Below are 16480 nucleotides of genomic sequence, written 5' to 3'. Positions count from 1 at the left end.
GAAGAGCCAAAATGGTTCCAGCTTGAGTTTTTCTTTGATCAGAACCTTTACTTCAAGATACTGTCTTGACCAAGACATATCATGTCAATCAAAGAGTAAGCATAGTTTGAAAGGAGATTAACAATATCACTGGGCAATTAGATTCCACCATAGAGGATATTGGGTTCCCATCACCGTCTTCCAACTGCAAGTACCGGATAGGCTAGAGGAGAGAGCGAGGATCTGAAAGTTCCGGACGTTTTTATTCATCCATTTCATTTCTATTGAGAATTAAGAACATCACCAATTATATTTTGAGGGCTTTGTTGTCTAAGTGCCGTATTCATGATTTTCATCAAGATCACTGGTTTGTTAGTCTATTTATGAATGTGTATGAGCGGCTGCATAGCACACCAACAATGTCAGAGGAACGAACGTAAATTCTTTCCTTTTGATTGTTTTGATACATCTGCTAGAGAAATGTCATATTATGTTCAGTGTTAGACTTAAATGAATGAGTCTAACACCTTTCCTGTTGATGACCCAATCAAACACAACCCTCTTCTTCATATATGTGTCCAACTTCTTTATTACTTACTCTCCTTTGTCTCTATAGTCAGCAATCTTCAACAGAAGAACCTCTTCTTGAAAATAAGTCCACAATAGAAATAATATATCTCCCCTGTCAACGCTTACCAATAAAATTCAGAGAGCTTTACCTTCATACAGTTGTGCTTCATCTTCTTAGACTTTCTTTCCTCCTCCTTGTAACTTTTGCCAAAGTTATGTTCCTCAAGCGAATTGGACGTTATGGTCACCACCTCCTCTGTTTCAGTCTTCCACGTTGCTCCTTCAAAACACATGGAAACGTTTTGCCTCTGTTCCCCGTTTGTGATCTCTTCTTAATCAGAATTCCCCACAAGAGCAGCACATCAAGCACAGTGCAATTCAAAATTTCCAACATGAGCAGATCATATCAAGCATAATGCAAAAACATCAGGAGCATCCTCCATTTTCTCTTCTTCCTCATGCAAACACAGAGCAGCCTATTGATTGTCTGATAAAAGCTGTGAGTGAAGTCATATACTCTAAATTGAGCATTCGAAGTTATCCAATCTACTGTGGCTTGCTAGTTTCACCTGAAGCATTAACCCAATCGAGCTCTCGGTCATCAGTTTAGCTGTAAGCTTTCTGGTTCTGTCCACTCCATTGGAGCTTCTTTAGCCGAGGATTTGAGTGCAAGGACATTTTTCCGTGTGCAACAAATCCAACTAAGAAACTTATGTGTGTGCCCTCCTCCTGCAACAAATCAAAGAATATATGTAATGAAGAGGTTTATCCAAGTGAAGTTACTTGAGAAACAGTTGTCACTTGTTCTTATGCCCATGTGGCTCTTTCAGTGACACGCTTGGAGCTCTCACTATAAGCGAGGACATATCGTGAGTACTTGTTCTTTTAACTAATTTCGATTGTTCTTTGTCTGCCCTTTGCACAGCTAATTATATCTCACATGTTTGATGTAGTCACATATTCAGCCATTACGCTTACTAGTTAGTAGTTCCAATTCTTCTCCTCGAGACAGTCCCATCGGACATCAGGTATGAAAAACATTTAGTAGAAACTGATTGATCACAAGAGGGAGCTAAACATGTTTATGGATTTATTTCCTTGTGTCTCAGTTATAGAAAAAAATGATGATTTGTATGAGAGGACTAGATCAAGGTTCAATTTGTCCATGAAGGAAGTTTCTGAAGTGATGTCTCTTTTAAAGATATATAGCTCGAGTTTGGGATGTTTGTGCAAGAGAGGCGATGGCTGAGTACGCTGAGCAGCACGGTTGAGGCACTTTCAGCTCCAAGTATGGTCACTGGGAGCCTGTTCTACGAGCTTCATGAACCTGTGGTTTCGTCAAGAGTTTGTTGCAGTTATGCTCAAATATTTCTTTTGTAGCATTTTATCAAAGAGTTGGCCAGCATGATTAAGAATTTGTTGAAGTTTACGACATGTGTCACACCATCGACCGTTGCCGTCTCTTCCGACAAGAGTCAAACTCATGTGTTTTTAGTTTGTACATTTGACTAGATGACGACCGCACGGCTCCATTCTTTAAAAAATAATAATCTAACAATAAAAATTACAGGTTTTCAAACTTGTATTACAAACCACGAATTATCATCTTTAAAATGAAAATTAACATTTATTATAATATTTTTTTTCTTTCTTTTTTTTCTTTTACAAAAAAACAACAAAATGTATTAGAGGTTTCTACATTTACTTTTAAAAATATTTTCTTTGAATCTATTAACTGCTACAAAAAATAAAATGCTAGATGCAGTTATATTTTAAGTTGAACTCAAATATTATCAACTGGACATATTTCTAATCTCTAAAATATTATTTGATAAGTCAGTTTCCTATGTGGCGCTCTCACGTTAACTCTCATGATGGTTGATTACACTGATACCCTTAATGAATTAAAAATATTACATTTAAAATACTATTATATTTTTTTTATTTAGTTTTCTTTTTAAAATTTTCCAAAAAACATATGCATATAATAAAAAAGGAAATTTTTTATAAATTAAGAAAAAAAAAGAATTGGAAAACGAAAATATATGTCTATATAATATGATTTCATAAAGAAGGAAAGTTCACAAAATTGTAATATTACATTTAAAAATATTTTTAAATAACATAAAATATACTTTTGAAGTAATAAAATACTTTCTTTATATCTATATTTTCTTAGATGAAAAATATAAATTTTTATATAGTGTGATTTCATTAAAAACAATTTACACAGATAATCTTGATAATATAAAAAGAAATATTATTTCTTTTAAAACATAATTTTAAACAATGCAAAAAAAATTCCAAGTAATAGAAATATTTTATATATCTATCTATTTTCTTAGATGATTACATAAAATAATTAAGTAACATAAACTGATATATTTTAATTGACTAAAAATAGTTTATAATTAGTATTATTTAAATGTTTTATTTATTTTCATATATTTATTTGACTATAATATCTTTCAATTACAGCAAAAGAATATCGATAAATTATATTTTACTTATATACAATCACAATTTTGATAACTGCTTATTTTTAAGAGATATTAAAAAAAACTAAAAAAAATTTTAAAAAATAATATCATTTGATCAAATAGTTACAAAATTATTTAATTAGGTAGATATATTATACTTTATCGTTATTAAAGTTATTTGTTTTCTTAATATTAAATTTACTTTTAAATTTTATGTTTTTATGTTTGTGGAACTTAATAGAACCATAATCAAAATACCAAAGAAAATCTGAATTCTTATTTTTAAGATTATTTAAAATAAATTTCAGTTTCCAATCAAGTAAACAAAGGCAAAAAGTTATTTAGAGTTTATAAATTATTTAATTATTTTAAATATTGATATGTTTTCATGAGCTTTTAAAAATGTATCAGCTACTTATGCATGTAACTTCATATTGAACATCGCTTTATTTTCTAATATTTTTTAAAAAAAACATCAACATATAATTTGATAAATATTAAGAAAATACGCATGCACATTTAAATGATAAATGAAATTGATTTGATTTGACTTAATTATAATAAAAAATAATTATACTTCATTTTGAATTTGAAAGAAAATATGTAACTCGACAAATCCAACTTATATCTAAAATCATAGATTTAACTACAATAAAAATATATAATTTTATAAGAATAATAATTTATTTTATAAATATAAATCATAGGACAACTCAAAATATATTAAAAATGAAAATAAAATATTAACCAACTGTTACAATTTAGTTCTTTTGTAAAATTGATATGCATGAGACTTCAAAATATTATTGTTATATTAATTTATGTAGTTTGGAATCATACACTTTTTTTTTATTTCATTCTAAACACAATATATCTTAAGTTACATAATCTTCATAAGATATATTATATATCTAGGACAACAACCACCTAAATGAAAATAAGCAATTAATCAAAATTTTAATATATAGAATAAAAAATATTATAGTTGAATTTAGAGATGCAATCCAATTCACTCAAATGATAACTAAATTGACTGTAAAAACAACAAAACCAATTAGATATAACATATATAAAATCATATGTATAGTTAAAGTAATATAATATTATTAATATAAATGATACATACAAATTATAAATTAATTTAAAACTAAAAGAAATAACAATCAATTATTATAATACATTTACTTTAGAAATATTTATACCCGTGCATGAGCATGGGAAAATCACCTAGTTTAATACTATTAATATATATATATTAGTATTTCTATTATTTTAGTTTAAAATTTTAATTGAATAATTTTGGGTTGAGTGAGGCCACCATCCCGAATTGATACCCTTGTTTGCGGATGGTAGGATAAAACCCATTCATGTGCATAATGGAAATTCGAAGTAGAAAAGGAAATATATAAAAATATTTTGGGAAATAAGGAAAAAAAAGGAAAAAAGCAACGATAGAACATACCGGTATATTAATATATATAGGTTCTGTAATATAGATAGGGGAAAACTGACCTAAATCGAGCACGATGTTATCTGGTATTCCTGTTCAAGATAGCCAGCAGTTCATCATTGGGCCAATGAATTATTGGGATCAAGTGAGGGAATCAGGGGTAAATCTTCTTCTTCTTCTTCTTCAATTTTAAGTGGAGTTATATATATATGTGTGTGTCAGTTTCATTAGGAATCAATTTTAAGTGGAGTTATATATATGTGTGTGTCAGTTTCATTAGGAATCAATGGAAGTGGTTGTTTGTTTGTCTGTTTGTTTCAATATGATCATATTCGGCTGAGACTTTGAATCTTTTTGTTTTATATATAGGGTTTTGATATCGAACATATCACAGCACCTCAAAATACATGCGGACTCATGCCTTACGATTGTGAAAACGAGAGGATTAGGTATCCTAATCGTGTGTTGGTCAATCTTTACGCTAGACTCGGTCTCCATCGTTACAACCTCTCTGAGGTAAATAATTTAAAAAAAAAACTAGTCTCAGTTTCTTTTCAATATTTTGATCAATTTCTTTCTTTCTTGATTAAGATCATTGATGTATTTCGTATGTCAGGGAACAAATTTAGAGTTTCACCACTTGAAGAAATTCAACACGAGTATGACTTTGATCTCCTCGTACCGCATCACTTTGGTCGCTTATGATCCAGCTACCAATTCGCTAGTAACCTTTCTGGTTGGACTCTCTGAGCAAATGTATGGTCGTTTGAATTTGATGGTCTTCATTGCTAGACCTCAAGCTAATAGTCCTAGTCCTCTCTTTAAAGAAGCTGTTTGGCCACAGCTTGGTAAAGAAAAAAAAAACTAAATCCTTCTCTTTTTTTTCTATTATTATTATTAATGTTTTATATAAAATCTCACTTGATTGTTATTAATGTTGCAAAGGTATCACCAATGACGCATATTATGACAAGGGATCCCCTTTCTGGCCGACAGATTTTGATGATACAGAACGATTCTACCTGGTGAGATTATCACACAATATCAGCGATTTGCTTATTATTATTTTTAAAATTTTTGATTTATTGGCCTTTGATATGATTTATTGCTTTTGCAGCTGAAGGATCCAGAGATACAAGGCAACGATTGGATTCGTCTATACTTGGAACTTGCTCTTTGTTCAAATGATAGGAACATTCCCGAAGTATGTTTCTTCTTTTCTTCCATATATATATATATATATAGACCAACAACGAATCAATGTTATCTAATGTTTTTGTTTTCTTGCAGTGGCATGTATCCCAGCTACAGATTGTGAGAGTTGCAGTGGAAACTATTCAATATGTGGTTGTCTCAAATGTCAATTTCTACATAACGTTTAAAGGCTTGCCTGTGGCTCAGGTTGGTGAGGATGGTGAGCATGTTGAGCGCAAAGTCATTGTCAGAAGGTTTGTGGATCTTTCTACCGGATACTTCACTCTCAAGGGTGGGTTTGGGTTTTCGGTCGGAGAAGTCGCTAGTGAGGGCCCTATGACTCGCCTCCGGAACATGGAAGAAATTCGCGCTGACCTGAGGCTGCACCCTACGACTCGCCCATGTCCAGCCATCCCCATTGCTGATTGGTGGAAAAGCTAGATTATTAACCTCTACAGGTCTTTCTGCTAAATAATTGACTCTCTTTTTTTTTCCCAACTGAATTTTATTAGAACAAAGGCCTAAGCCCATAAAACCATACAAAGACCCAAAGGTCCAAACACAAAGCACAGAAATAAAACAAACCGCTTAGGCCCAAGCCCGTTACTCAACCAACCCAAGCGGCACCGACTAGCGATTCACCCTACCTCGAGATCCGAATCCGCAACGTCGCCACCACCGGAAGAACCTACGTCGGAACACAGACGCGTCTCACCGGCCACTCCAGGAGCATGCCTCACCGTGACAAACCTGAGCCCATGACCTCCACATACACTCTTCACTGCAACCATATTATACTCTTGTGTTATCTTTACGGGAAAGATCAATCGCCGGAGCGAGATCATAACCACCATCAATCGAGCACACACAGCAGAGCAACATAACCGGCGCACAGAACATCACCATCTTGATACAGAAACCTTTCTCTTCCAACAAGGAGAAAGGTTTACGCTAAATAATTGACTCTCTATTGTTGATTTCTTTCTCTTGGTTGTTTTTTAAGTCGATAATAATTTAGACCCTTTTTGTATCTCGTTGACTTTAGCTGACAATGAGTTTGTAACTCCCTCATGTCTTTCTTTATTTTCTCATATGGTTAGCAATGGTCTTTCTTGACTCATTTGTCTTGCCCACAAAACTCATAATAAAAGCTACAACCACTGTCACACTGCCCACACCCAGTAATTATATAGTCCAAATGACATTAACCCCGAAACATTTAAAACCCAAACCCAGTAATTATATAGGGGTAAAGATTCGGAATTCGACCCTAACTGACTGAAAGCAACACTATTTAAATCATAATAACTAGGTTCAGTTCCGGTTAAGATTTTTTTTTTTTTTTGAAACACGACTTATATTAATTCAAACGTACTTAGACAGAGTTTTTTGCTGCCAAAATGGTCAGCTCCGATGATAAAACATTCTTTGCCAATCCATCCGCAACACTGTTTCTCTCACGCGAGATCCAGGTAAACGAAATGGATTCAAAGGAGGATGCAATAGAGTAAATGTCAGCTAAAATACCATACAAACCAACCAGTGGGGAGCGCAAATTTATGGCTTTGATCAAGATAGCAGAATCCGATTCACATCTGAGCTTTGACAGGCCAATTTCTCTGCATTTCAGGAGAGCTTCCCTCATAGCCAAACCTTCTGCTGCAAGTGGAGACTCCACGTGATGCACTGTGGACGCGAATGGAAAGTCTCTCTCTTGGCGTCTAGTTGTCCAACCTAGCCCTGCAATTTTTAAGGTTTCGCTCCAAGCCGCGTCGGTTCTCACCAAAGCGCAATCCGGTTGCAAGGGAGGTCTAGTTGGTATCGCTTGCTTTGCATTTTTCACCTGATCTTGGCACGAGATCCATTCTTGGGCGCAGGCAGATGCTCTGGAAATAGATTCTTCCACAGTGATGATTTTCCCTTCAAATACGAGCTTATTCCGAGCTAACCATAGCTGCCATGTGATCCAAGGAGCCAAAGCTCCTGTAGAAACTCCAGTTGGTGGCAAATTTTTCCTTGAGCAGAAGCTACTCCAGCTGCTCCTTAAATCTATGGATCCACTGTACTCAATGCTTGGGGAGACAGGTGCTGATTCCCAAACCTGTCTAGCATAAGCGCAATGAAAGAGCAGATGATCAATAGATTCAGGCATATTACATCGTTTGCATTGTCCATCAGTGTTGATTCCCCTGGCTTTGAGAGCTTCGCTAACGGGTAAAGCTCCATGAAGAGCTTTCCAGATGAACAGCTTGATCTTCGGTGTTGTTTGAAGCTTCCAAACACTCTTCTTCCAATCGAAAGAACCATCCTCAAAACTCCCTGCATCCTCTACACTTCGAGATGAAAGGACAGCTTTGTATCCGGTTTTTGTCGAGTAATCGCCTGTATCCGTACTCAGCCAAGAGAGTTTATCCGGAGCCCCAGTTAAACTTGGCTTAATGGCTAGGATCCTCTGTTCTTCGAAAGGAAGCACTCGCTGGATCATATCAATATCCCACTCATTTCGGTCCGGGAGCATGAGGTCCGACACTGTGAGCTGGGAGAAATCTCTCGGTGGTGGCCCCATAGGTCTCAGCTGTGTGGAGCAACTGAGCCATGGCTTTTCCCAGATGTTGATGCTGGAGCCATTGCCTACTTCCCAGCCTGCAGAGTTGATGATGATATCGCGACCAATTAGGATCCCCCTCCATCCATGGGAGATTGCCGTTTTCTCTGAGCAATCTAAGAAGCTTTCGGAGTTGCAATACTTCCCAAACAGGACTCGGCCAAGTAGGGAGTCGGGGTGATTGATGAGCCTCCAGCTTAGTTTTGCAAGGAACGCTTCATTAAAGCTCTGAATGTCTCTGAAGTTTAAACCTCCACTTTCCTTGGGTTGCACCAGCTTAGACCAAGCGATCCATGCCATCTTCTTGTCTCCCATGTTCGTATCCCACCAGAAGCGTGTTAACGCTGACTGAATTCTCTTACACAGAGATATCGGAAGTTGGAAACAAGACATGGCGTGTGACGGAATGGGGGATAACACACTTGTGAGCATAGTCATCTTCCCGGCTGTCGATAAGAAACGGTTTGACCACCCGCAGGCCTTTTGCTTTATGCGGTCCACTATTGATGAGAATAAGTCTCTCTTTTTCCTTCCGAACAGCTCTGGAAGCCCGAGATATTTTCCGATACCTCCCTCTTTCTGGATCGAGAGGGCGTCTTTGACAGTCGTTTTTAGAGCTACCGGGGCGTGTCTAGAGAAATTGATCGAGGATTTTTCGGTGTTGATTGACTGTCCGGAAGCCTCTTCATACCGCTTCAATAACCGGCATAGAGCCTCTCCACTTTCCTTGCTGGCTCGAAGGAAGAACATTGTGTCATCAGCGAAGAGGAGATGGTTGAGACGAGGACACCCTCGTGCTACACGGACTCCTTTAAGGGTTCCGTCCTCTTGCGCTTTGTTACATAGACCCGAGAGAACCTCACTACACAAAATGAAGATGTATGGTGAGAGAGGGTCTCCTTGACGGATACCTCTACTCGGTGTGACTCTTCCTCTAGGCGAGCCGTTAATGAGGAAGGAGTAAGTAACTGTGGAGACACACTGCATGATCCAGTTGATCCACTTCGGATGAAAGCCGAGGCGCTGAAAAACCAATTTGATAAAGTCCCATTCAAGCCTATCATAGGCTTTACTCATATCGGTTTTAACCGCCATAGACACTCTCTTCTCTGCCTTAGATGTCTTTAGGTAGTGAAGGACTTCATGGGTGATGAGGACATTGTCCGATATTGCTCGGCCCGGGACAAAGGCGGACTGGTTCTCTGAGATGATACCCGATAACAGTGGCTGCAGCCTCTTGGTCAAGATCTTGGAGATGATCTTGTAGTAGACATTGCATAAAGCGATGGGCCTGTACTCAGCAACCGTCTTCGGGCTTTGTATCTTCGGGATGAGTCGGATATGGGTTTCGTTGATCTTGTCTGGCAGTTTGTCCGTCACGAAAAACTCCTGGATTTCCTTTACTATTTCCGCTCCTATGTTTTCCCAATTCGTATGAAAGAAGCTGGCCGAGAAGCCATCCGGTCCCGGGGCTTTGTCTGCATGAACAGAGAAGACTGCCTCCTTAATATCCAGTGCAGACGGTATGCGGATTAAACCTTCGTTTGTCTCTGCCGTGATCATAGGGGATAGGGCGTAGTTCACTGTTTCCTCTCTGTTTCCTCCCATTGATGTGAACAGCCGCTGGAAGTAGTCTACAATAACTCTCCCAATTTGATCTTCTTGATAAACCGGTTCTCCTTCTGAGTTCTCAATAACCGAAAAGGCATTGACTCGTTTCCGGTTCTTGGACACGGCGTGAAAGTAGCCGGTGTTTCTATCTCCTAGGCTTAGCCATAGTTGTCTGCTCCTTTGTTGCCAATAGCTCTCCTCGGCTGCATATGCATCATCAAGTTCCTTCGTCACTTTTGTTATCAGCTCTGTATCATTTACAGGATCCGTTAGTGCTTGATCCAGTTGATACTTCTTCTCTTCGATACGGGCTCTACTGTTCAGGGCCTGTTGCCTGCTCCATCCAGTTAGGACTGACCTCATTGCTGAGATTCTGTCATTGACAGTTCGAAAAGACCCACTCTTCCATGTCTTGGCTACCAGTTCTTTTACTTCCGGGTTGTTCTTTAGTCGTCGGTCGTAACGGAACAAACCTCGTCGCTTCCTCTTCTCTGGCTCGAAACAGGATAGTAATGGTTTGTGATCCGATCCTTCAAAAGCCAGATATAGTGATCTTGCCGTCGGAAACAGCTCAGCCCAATCACTGTTTGCTACTGCGCGATCTAGTCTACAGCGGACCAAATCATCACCACGTTTCCCTCTCCATGACAGGAAATCTCCCGAGTATTGTAGATCAAATAGATCACCTTCGGAAAAGAAAGTTCTCAAGTCTGTGAAGGAAGCTTCAGAGCGAGTCGCCCCTCCATCTTTTTCTGCATTGTTGAGTAGGTCATTGAAATCACCGGTTAGAAACCAGGGTGCTTCTCGAGCTGCATTTACCTCGATCAATTGATCCCACAATTCTTTTCTTCGATTTCTGTCAGTATCACCGTAAACAAAGGAGGCGAAAAACTTTTTTCCTTCAAAGATAATACAGGTATCAATACAGTTTGCGGAAGTAGAGATAATTTGAAGGTTGATTTCCTGCTTCCAGAGTAGCGCCAATCCCCCAGCCCCGTGGCCCACCGGCGGTACCAAAAGTCTGTTTTCATACTTCAGCTTGTCCGTCTTCTTTGCGACAAAGCTGTCGGGGTTTTTAGTTTCCATAAGGAATAGAATGTCTGGAGAGATGTCCCTCTTCATCTCTTTTAGACGTCGAACTGTCCGGGGATTCCCCAACCCCTGACAGTTCCAGCTCGCCACTTTTAAGGAACGGGAGTAGATGGATTTTTAAAATCCATCCTACGCCGTCTTGAAGACGCCGGTATCAGGTTGCAAATGGGCTGATCCTCCGAGTTGGATTGAGACTCTGTTCTTCCTACCGCCCCTCGGGAACCCCGAGATGAGGAAGGTTTGGATTTTGATTTTTGCGGGTTTCCTTGAGCACTGTCCTGGTTAAGTTTTCTTCTGGTGGCAGTTGGCTTATCTTGGTGAGTTTTCCTCTTTTTTGAAGTGGATCCTCTTATCAGCTTTGGACTTCCTTGCACTGTACGTTTGCCCGGTGGTCTTCCAGGCTTCCTCTTGCTCGCTTCTTTGATTACCTTTGGAGCTGGTTCTTGTGTAGGTGGGGCAATGGGTCCTAATCTGAGGGTAGCTGGCACTCTCTCCCCTGAGGGTTGCTGCTCCGGGCTTTTCACGGTGTCTGTAGGGGCTGTCATCTTTGCTTGAATCATAAGTGCAGCTGTCTCCTCCATTTCGCCTTCCTCCTCTGCTCTTCTCATACGTTCTCTGCGGGCAGCGCTCTCGGTTGGGTCATTGCATTGGGTATATTGCATCATGGCCTCTCTAACTTCTCCCACTGCTGCATTAAAGACCTCCTTTGGAACCGAGGCTTGAATTTCTTCCAGGGGAATCCCCCTATTCTGATTGCTTCTTGACTGCCTTGGGGATGACTCTTCTCGCGCAGATGTTGAGTTATCTCTATGTCTGGAGGCTTGCAAGCTGCGATCCCTGGATAAATATCTATCCGATAGATCTCTTCGAAGGTCTCGTGGTCCAGAATTAACCTCACGATGGTGTAGATTAGTGTCACGATGGTAGGAGGAACGGCTAGTTTGACTGTGATGATCTTCTCTTCCTCGTTTAGGGTCCACGCTAAGATACCTTCGAGAAACTGTATCTCGGCTGGAGCGCGATCGTCGCCGAGCATCCAATTCGTCTCTTGCATCCATTTGGCGTTCTCGCCGGTTAAGCTCTTGCCTTCCCCTGTGTTCTGTAGTCTGCGCTGAGAAGTGGAAAATATTTGACCCTGAAACTTGATGCTTAGGTTGAGTTCCCCTTCTGTCTTGTTCTTCATTTCCTCTGCTAGCATCCTGAGCTTTAAAAGCTTTTGCTTCATGCTTTGCCTCCAAGCAGTCTCTTATGTCATGATCCAACCGGTAGCATTTAAGACAATGTCTGTCTAGTTTTTCATAGACAAAACTCGCTGTAACTTCATCACCATTCGCATACTCGATCACCGAAGTCTTTATCAATGGGAGAAGTCCATTGATCTGCACTCTCATCCTTACTGTTGTAGAGGTGATTTCCGCCTTTTCAAAAACACCCAGGTCTTCCCCAAGCTTCTGGATTGTCTCCTCTGTCCATAGGTGAACAGGAATCCCTTGAACCTTAATCCAAAAAGGCAGGAGAGATGGGAAGTTTTTGGAGACTGTGGGTTCCCACCTCTGAACAATAACCATCCATCTTCCATAATAGTATGGTCTTTTTTCCAGGACCGTAAGTAGATCCTCTTCATTATCAAACTGAAACTGGAACATTCCGTTTCCTAGCTCAGATCCGACCGGTTTAGTATTTGCCTTCCAGAGATCGGTGAAAAAAGGAATCAGAGACCAGACTCGTTGCGCCGTCCTGTTAGTGACTCGGCCTATGAGTGTTAGAGAGTGGCGTTGTAGGAGTTCAGCATTATCCGGGTCTTGGATTCTGATGCGGGCCGTTCTTGGGGCTTGAGAGGGGTCAGAAGCTATTTCTTTTCCTTTCTCCTCTCTCCTAAGACGACCAGCCATTCTCTGTAATGAGTTGTGGAACCGCGGTAATAGTTACGGTAGTTTCGTTAGCAGACAGGAACCCCTGTTTCAGAAAGTTCTTTAGAGAAGCCGCTTTGAAAGCTTTAAATAGTTGCTGGTGGAATCAATCTTGAGAGCAATAACTTCTTGGTGGTTGAGGTTTGAATGCCAGATCTTCTACTAGTTTGCGGTAGAAGAGTATATATAAGGACCTCCTTAAGAACCTAGAAAGCTCTAAGCAGAGCTTCTATCTTCGAATCTCCGTTTTGAGGAAACCCTCGTTGTAGTGACAAGCTTAGTGACAAGCTTCAGCAAAGTTGGGGCCTGGGGGAAGGTCCGTTACAGTGAGGGGCGTAGCTTTGAATTGATCGGACCGGTTGGAAATCTCCATTGGACGAGTACCACGGCAAGGATGCGTCTCCGGCGGTCCCTCCGACCATGGTCGGGGGAAGAACCCGATGTGTAAAAGACCAGAGCGTAGAGTTGCCCTGTGGTTATTCCAAAAGAGGGAAAGAATTCGAAAAAACTCTCTGTTGACTTCTGGACTAAAGCAGGTTTCTAGGAAAGAATATTCTTTGATCTATCGGGTAAAGACTGCTCTCGAGAAGGTCGTCTGGGAGAGTTCCGCTTATCGTTCTTTTTATAGTAGTGCCATTCAGTTCCGGTTAAGATAAAATTAATAAACAATAATAAATTGAGTGATGATGAATTTTTTTTTTTTAAACACTAGTGATGATGAATTAATAGATTGATTTTATCAGTTTAATGTATCTTATATAAGGAAAAGAAAACTAAATTTACAAGAATTTGTATACTTAGATTTTAAAATAATGTAGTCAACATAATATAATTGTTATTTTCTTAAAAAAATTGAATTAAATTTTTATTGAAATTTAATTATTTCTTTTTACAAAATTTTTAAAATAGTTAAACCAATTACACATTTTTTAATCATAAACAAATAAAATTAAAATTTTAAAAATAATTATATTGAATATCGGCTAAAAATAAAAATTATTAATATCAAAATTATTATCACTGTGAAAGCCCATGAACCCACTAAACAGATTCAACCCTAATTGACTGAAAGCAGCACTATTTAAATCATAACTACATTTAGGGGAGGTTATTGTCAAATGATTTCTCATCAACTTTAGAAATTTTAAGATTTCATTGTTATTGGTTGACTGATTTTAACGATCTTACTAAAATCTCTTGTTATTGGTTTAAGAATTTTCAAAATCCATTTAAATCTCTTGTTATTCAAAAAGTTTAGTTACTATTGATTGTCGAGTTCTAACTAAATATAGTGTTATTGAAAGATGAATTATCTCTATTTTTACTTATAAGACATAATTTAAAAAAAAACGTGTATCCATTAGATTTTTAAAATCTATGTGATAGAAAATTTTAGAAAACAAAATAATCATTATTGCCAAATATCTTTTGCACTTTCAAGTTTCAACCCAAATCATATGTCCAAAACTATAATTCATTACATTTCATATAGTTACCTTTTTGAACGTATAATTATATTTTATTGTTTTATCGTTAAGTAAAAATATTTTTTTTGTAGTTTTCTAATTATATGTTTCTGAATTTGAACTTTTTATAAACTAATTTTCCAAACATTTTCAATTTTTTTGTGAATTTTTTCAAAAAAGAAAAATCAAAATCAAAAATATTTTTAAACTGTTTTTATTTTAAAGTTTATGTGTTTAAATATTTTTAAATTCAAGTAAATTTTCATCCATATATTTAATTTACAAAATAAATCATACAAAATAAATAATATAAATTCAAGAAGTAGCAATCTAAAAAAGTTATCATCAAGTTTTGTAAGTTAGTGTATATATAGCTACATTTGGCATGTTCTCGTTAAGATGAAATTAGTAAACAATGATAAACTGAGTGGCACATAACACCATCAATATCTAGGATTTTATGGTGGGGCCGAAGAACAACACTTGATCGATGAAACATCTTATTTTTCTCTTTCTTCAAACTCTTAGTCTCTTCATAATCAACACAATAATAGCATAAAATTCTCTCCAACATAATTATCGTGGAGTTGTCATGTCAATAATTAAAAAAAATTATACTACCAATCAAAACATTTTATTGTTTACACATCATTCCAAATTCTACACGTCAACTATCCAGAACCGTCTAACAGCACGCACAAGTAGAGCGGTCGAACAGGGCCCTGAAATATAAAAATAAAAAATTTAAGAATTTTTCAAAATATATAGACAAATTATGGTAAAAAACTTTAAAATTTTAGATATAATGCTAAATTTAGAACTTATAATTAAAAAAAAAATCAAACAAATTTATTAAATTTTAAAATTACGTGATAAAATATACGATTAATATATTTTTTTGAACAGGGCCTAAAATTAATTCGAGACTGCCCTGCAACTATCTATTCTCTGAATTCAATTAGTCTCTCTCAAATTCATTTGATTCATCATCTTCGTTCCATATGTATCTGGTGGATCGATTGAAAGTGGAGAAGAAATGCTTGGTATGCAAGCAAGAGTGGATGGGGATCTCATTTGCTCGGATCTTAACATTGTTGGCTTGGTACGGCTCATATAGTAATGGTGGGGATCTTCGATGGATTGTGAAGATTCCAGCTATGAGTGATGATGAAGAGCGGTAGCTCCGACGTCACTTTCTCCTCCACATCTCGGTTCTGTCACATAACAACAACAAGAGTAAAAATGACTCTATTACTCTATGGACAACAAATACGATGAATCCGGTGGTGATTAGTTTGCAAGAGGCAGTGGTGGTAACAATTGGAGACGAATGCAACGTCTTTTCTGCACACATGAACGAAGAGGAAGATTTGAAGGAAGAACCAAGAACAATACAAAGGCTGAAGGAGGAGAAGAAGAGAAGAGAAGAAAAAAGGAGGTGGTGGTGAGAAGCATCAGTGATTACCACATAAAGAAGATGGCGGCTTGGCTTTGGGTAGAAGGAGATAGATATACCCATATATTTTATACACGGATTATGCTAAAGTGAATAAAGGAACTGAGTTTTGATTTGATAAAAATAATTAATTAGACAAACCAAACCGGCTTTAGTAAATCGGATTATTACAATTTATTACTAAACTGGTGATATTGAAAACCATATAACATGACACTATTGGGAATCATAAGTAACATTCAAACATACAGAAGACCACACATCCACAATCTACAATTCTATCGAGGAGTGAAGAAGCCACAAACAATCAAATCGATGTTGAGATTATTTGATGAGTTGGTAAGCTCAAACTGAGCTGAGACTTCCTCAAGAATAATTTCCTTTGAAACTCAAGAAGAATTGGTCATACTATCTCTGGTTCTAACTGCTAAGAAGAGTCGGTCATACTAACTCTGGTCTAATTCTGATGCATATGGCCGGTCTCATTCTCAAAATTGGTAGCCAAGTTCATCAAAATGAAAGAGCAACTACATCAACAAATAAAAATGCACAAACATTTATGTGAAGAATTTGATTGAAAATATCATATTATATATTCTACGTAAAATATTTTTCAAAAACCAATACTAATATTGGTGATGGAGAATATTTACTGCAATCATTTTAT

The 16480-nt window shown here is 37.5% G+C and overlaps 3 protein-coding genes across 3 annotated transcripts; 1 reads left to right on the top strand and 2 right to left on the bottom strand.

Moving 5' to 3' along the window:
* Positions 1 to 4409: 4409 nt before the first annotated feature.
* LOC106425076 (UPF0725 protein At3g19520) lies at positions 4410 to 6239 on the top strand. The gene is made up of 6 exons (XM_013865803.3): positions 4410 to 4639; positions 4849 to 4995; positions 5096 to 5327; positions 5425 to 5504; positions 5597 to 5683; positions 5770 to 6239. Exons 1-6 carry the CDS (start codon positions 4556 to 4558, stop codon positions 6112 to 6114), a joined length of 975 nt encoding a protein of 324 aa, XP_013721257.1. The 5' UTR covers positions 4410 to 4555; the 3' UTR covers positions 6115 to 6239.
* Positions 6240 to 7048: 809 nt separating this feature from the next.
* Positions 7049 to 11113, bottom strand: LOC106414721. The gene has a single exon (XM_013855328.2). The coding sequence runs from the start codon at positions 11009 to 11011 to the stop codon at positions 7049 to 7051; it is 3963 nt and encodes a 1320-aa protein (XP_013710782.1). The 5' UTR covers positions 11012 to 11113.
* On the bottom strand, positions 11074 to 12873 carry LOC106414732. The gene has a single exon (XM_013855334.1). It carries the CDS (start codon positions 12871 to 12873, stop codon positions 11074 to 11076), a length of 1800 nt encoding a protein of 599 aa, XP_013710788.1.
* Positions 12874 to 16480: the final 3607 nt, after the last annotated feature.

The sequence above is a fragment of the Brassica napus genome, chromosome A2 (genome assembly GCF_020379485.1).
Source record: "Brassica napus cultivar Da-Ae chromosome A2, Da-Ae, whole genome shotgun sequence".
In the NCBI taxonomy this organism is placed as follows: domain Eukaryota; kingdom Viridiplantae; phylum Streptophyta; class Magnoliopsida; order Brassicales; family Brassicaceae; genus Brassica; species Brassica napus.
Note: the sequence above shows the minus strand (reverse complement) of the source record. Positions and strands in the feature narration are given on the sequence as shown.